The 5,000-nt window shown below is 37.0% G+C and overlaps 1 protein-coding gene across 1 annotated transcript; it reads left to right on the top strand.

The window, feature by feature from the left end:
- The first annotated feature begins 2,402 nt into the window (after positions 1-2,402).
- LOC113829913 (uncharacterized) lies at positions 2,403-3,360 on the top strand. Its single transcript, XM_027383094.2, has 3 exons — positions 2,403-2,485; positions 2,636-2,763; positions 3,019-3,360. Exons 1-3 carry the CDS (start codon positions 2,474-2,476, stop codon positions 3,182-3,184), a joined length of 306 nt encoding a protein of 101 aa, XP_027238895.2. The 5' UTR covers positions 2,403-2,473; the 3' UTR covers positions 3,185-3,360.
- The last annotated feature ends 1,640 nt before the right edge of the window (positions 3,361-5,000 follow it).

Here is a 5,000-nt window from a genome sequence, read left to right as displayed (position 1 = left end):
AGTCTCGTGCTTGTATCACTATATCGATAAAATGTCAAAGTGTCATAATAGGTGAAGGAGGGGAGGGGGAGGCGGAGGAAGAGAAGATGGAGGAAACAAATGAAAAACAGAAATAGGATTTGATCCTTGTCCACTTCACTTTAACTCCAATCTTACTATAGATATGATTTGTGTCCAGTTCACTGTAATGCATAATGTATATCTACTATTTCCTACCTCACCGTAGTCCAAGTTACGTACCAAACATTTAACGGAACTGTTCTGAAGGTGAAAATCCTAAATTTATATCGGGATAAAAAAAGAAAAAATTAGATCCAGGGTTTTTGTATAAAGTGTGTATTGAATCAAACCTAAATAATTTTGTGTGTTTTACATATTCACTTAGTTAGCATCTTTAAAGTCATTCATTTATGCTTTTAATTTCCAGTGAAATTAAATTTTCTTTTTCTCCGCAGCATTTTTTAAAGCCCAACTTCTCATATAAATCCTTTCAAATAAAAATGATAATACTTACTTAGTGATTTCAATTACGTAAAGCCTTTTTCTAATGACAGAATATCACTGGTATTTTGCCGTTGACTTTAGTATATGTTTAACTTTGTAGTCAATACTGTTCAACGTCATATAAGCGCCACCTATCTGATCCGATGACCAAAATGTTATATTCTGTCAACAGAAATGCTACGGAAATACGTAATTTAACCCATTCGTCCCGGGTGTCACATATATGAGACACAAGGAAAAAATAAACAGTTTCGGGCTGCCCGCCAGTGCGATGCTGTCTCGGAGCCGTGCTCCGCGGCAAAAGCGGCGGGCGGCCGGGCGGGCGGACAGACTCCGGGGAAGCTCTTAAGCTTGAAATAAAGTCAACATGCAATCAATTTTATTCTAGGCTAGATTATGCATAATTCTTTCTATTCACTTGATGGGATTGCGATTTTCTTCTTCACTATTATTAATTATGGTAACTATGGAAAATGATCAGTTATTGCATGAAAGCATTAATCTATTAATCTATCAGTTTGTTTCTGTCGATCTATCTGTCTATTTATTTGTGTCGATCTACCAATGTATATATCTATCTGTCTAATTGTATCTATCTACCCACATAGCAATCTATAGATATATCTATCTATCTACGTATATCTATCTAAGTATATCTGTCTATCCGTCTATCTATATGTTTATCTATCTATCTATTTACATATCTACATATATATATATATATATATATATATATATATATATATATATATATATATATATATATATATATATATATATATATATGTATGTATTTATGTATATATGTATATATAAACATTTCGTTTTATAGATTTTACCACACACATACGAACACACATTTATGTAATCGTGCCATCTTTCTCTCCATTAACATAGAGAGAGAGATAGATAGATAGATAGATAGATAGATAGATAGAGAGAGAGAGAGAGAGAGAGAGAGAGAGAGAGAGAGAGAGAGAGAGAGAGAGAGAGAGACAGGAACATTGTTAGAGAAATTAACATTTAGAATGTTATATATATAAAATGCTGGAAATTATGGTTTTACAAGATGGAAAAATAGAAATACGAAGAAAATGTGCAGAAGTGTGGGTAAGGCTCGTATACTCCCATTGAAAACCCATTGCGCATCAAAAGGTATTATAATCATATTGACATTTCTCTATTTCGGATATAGTTCCATACTCTTTATAACATTTGTCCAGATCTAACCTTTTTCCCACTTATTGCGAACAATATTAGGGTCCTGCAGTTTAATGCAAATAAAAATCAGTTTGAGCACACATGTGATAGGTTGGTGTAAAGTTTGACTCACTGCATTATTAATGCAGTGAGTTCAACTTTGTATTATATATGATTTTCTTTCTTTTTTTATTTATTAATCAATTTATATTGGTTAAAGAGGCCTTTGGTTTATAGGTAGACAGTAATATGATGTTTATATATTCCCACATCTAAAAATACTGAAAGACACACACACACACACATAAATATACACATTCACATACGCACACGTAAGCGCTGTGTGTTGTCCGCGAAAGACGAGAAAAAAATAGACAAAGAAAGCAAAAAAGAACTTCACATACAAAGAAAACCAAGAAAAACGAATGCAAAAAGCCCCCATTTCGGAAGGACGTTCCACGCGACCCGACCCGACCGCACCTTGGACACGGTAAAGCACTCTCCATTTCGCCCCCTGGTTTTACGACCTTCCCCCCGTGGGTTATTTGTCCTAATTCAACAACGCCATTTCTTTGCCCCCCCCCCCCCCCCGCCCCACAGCCTGACCTTCCCCTGGCCAACGAGCCGAAGACAGAGGAGGTTAGTGCATCGCTGTGGCTTGGGCAGAGACCCCCTTCATCGGCTGGTATAAGAGACCTGCTACGAGGGAGGTGTTTATCAGTACATTGCTCCGTCTGACACGGGGAGGACCTCGGGAAACTACCTCACGATGAGATCTATGGTTTGTGCTTTTATTTGGTTATTCATATCACTAAAATTTAACATTGTTATTCTTCACTTTCCTGGAAATCCATGAAACATTGAATAATTTCGAAACATTACTATTTATGCGACAAACGGTATATGTGACCAATGTATGTGTTCCTTGTAGACACTATTTGTACTCCTGGTCGCGGCCGTCCTGGTGACAGCTCGGCCAGACGTCCTGGACTTCGAGGGCGAGGATCACCAGCACCAGCAGGAGGGAGACGCCGGGGAGCACGTGGAAGGGTCATACAGGTCAGCGTGACTTCAGATAGGATGTTGTGAAGAGGAAATTCTATTTTCATCTTATTTTCAGCTTTGATATACGTACTGAAATGGGTGTATGGACTGTAAATGTAGCATATCAATTTAATTACTCTAGAAGTTTGATATAAATTCCATAGAATGGCATATCTAACAACAATCCGGCATTTAATCATGGATAAGTCTATTGTGATAACAAGGCACAGATCTAATCCAACGTTTCACCATCTCCATATCCCCCAACAGCTGGACGTCCCCCGAAGGCGAGGAGTTCCACGTCCAGTACGTGGCCGACGAGGACGGCTACCGGGTGCTGGAGTCGAACGCCGTGCCCGTGAACCACGACGGGATGGCGGCGGACGGCAACCAGGGAGCCTTTGGGGAGGAAGAAGGAGATGGGGGAGAGCGATAAACATCGAGAAGGATGAAGAACGATGAAAACAAAGCGAGGGGGCAGAGAACAGAGGAGGAAGAACACAACAGGAGAATATAAGGAACCTTTTTTGTGATACTTGTGTCTAAAATCCTTATGGTGCGACAGTGAAGATACCTCTCTGCTGTGTAGACCGATATGTTATTAAAACACTATATTCCCTTCAAAAGTTGTCTAATTCCCGTGATTCCAAGTACACTACATAACAGAATACATCTTACATATCAGTTTAAATATATACGTTCCTGGGAAGAAAAAGTCCAAGAAAAAGGATCAATAGGAGATCGGTAACTTCTGAGAGCAAGAAGGAAGAAAGCTACTACAATCTACAGTATACAGCTGTATAGGATTAATGAAAAATAAAGAAATTCAACATACAGCATGGATACACTTAATCTGTTCTTCCTTTCACTTTAATACCATCCTTATAATATAAGTATTTGCTTTATGCGCTATTGTTACAACTATAAAACGGATACCAATTGCTTTGTATATTACAGTAATTCTCTTTGTATATCAGACATTCCAACGGGACTGTTCTGCAGGTGTGAATTCCGAGCTACATGTCTGATATTACACTTGAATCGAAATTGGCAAAAAATCGGCATCTCTTTAGACACTGGTCACCAAAGTTTTGTGTAAAGGCCTTATCACACAAATACCTTTTCCTTAATTTTATATGTCTCCGGGTGAATTTGTTTTTGTGCATGGGTCGCATGCATGTCGAATGCCTCCCAGACGAAGACGAAAGCGACCATTTCCGTCCTGAACTTGTGATATGAATGATTAGGAAATTTGGAAAAAAAAAAAATCTGATAAATGAGGTAAAAGTTAATCTAAATATGAGCTAATATTCGAAAATATTTCCACATACAGTATAGTAGTCTCCTTTACATAACTATATTTCTTTAAAATAATGCGGTGTATGAGAATGCTCGTGTGATTCCCGGGACCTTACTCAGATGGCGCCATGCTTGCTCACACGGGCTCTATGTTTGCTAACCTGGTAGTGACAGGCTGAGACCATTTGCATGCGGGACGTTCATACCGAAATGCAAAAAATGACGGAAAACTGGTAACGTGATAGGGCCTTAGAAAAAGGTTATTATAGTTTCTCTCTCTCTTGACGGAAATGACGGAAATATATATATATATATATATATATATATATATATATATATATATATATGTATGTATATTACGCACACAAATATATGTATATATGTGTGTGTATGTGTTTATTTATTCATATATATATATATATATATATATATATATATATATATATATATATATATATATATATATGTATGTATGTATGTATATATATATACACATATATATGTATGTATGTATGTATGTATATATATATATATATATATATATATATATATATATATATATATATATATATATATGTATGTATGTATGTATATATATATACACATATATATATAGTCTCATTACTCTTTGCAATCAGTGAATAGGCATATGCACCTTACCCCACAATCAATGGCATTTTAACTTTAACCTTAAATAAACAGCACAATTCTTCCTTTGTAATGTCGACCATATATGCCCTGAAATAAGCAGTATTTTCTCTCTTTCGCAGCCTGCCCTTGACCTTCCCTGGTCAACGAAGCAAGGATGAGGTCAGTCAATCGTAGTGTGTCGAGCGGAGACTTACTTGCTTCGCCTATAAAAGAACCGGCGTTTCTGGGATCCGTCAGAGCGTTCTTTCGCCTCGTACGGGAAAGGTCTTCTGTTGGGATCTCATTGTCGGTTTTGCTCAGAA

The sequence above is a fragment of the Penaeus vannamei genome, chromosome 12 (genome assembly GCF_042767895.1).
Source record: "Penaeus vannamei isolate JL-2024 chromosome 12, ASM4276789v1, whole genome shotgun sequence".
In the NCBI taxonomy this organism is placed as follows: Eukaryota; Metazoa; Arthropoda; class Malacostraca; order Decapoda; family Penaeidae; genus Penaeus; species Penaeus vannamei.
Note: the sequence above shows the minus strand (reverse complement) of the source record. Positions and strands in the feature narration are given on the sequence as shown.

Bases quoted from the DNA above. Each gene is read 5' to 3' on its own strand.
- LOC113829913 (XM_027383094.2), top strand. The intron at 2,764-3,018 runs GTCAGCGTGACT...ATCCCCCAACAG, and splicing joins CACGTGGAAGGGTCATACAG to CTGGACGTCCCCCGAAGGCG.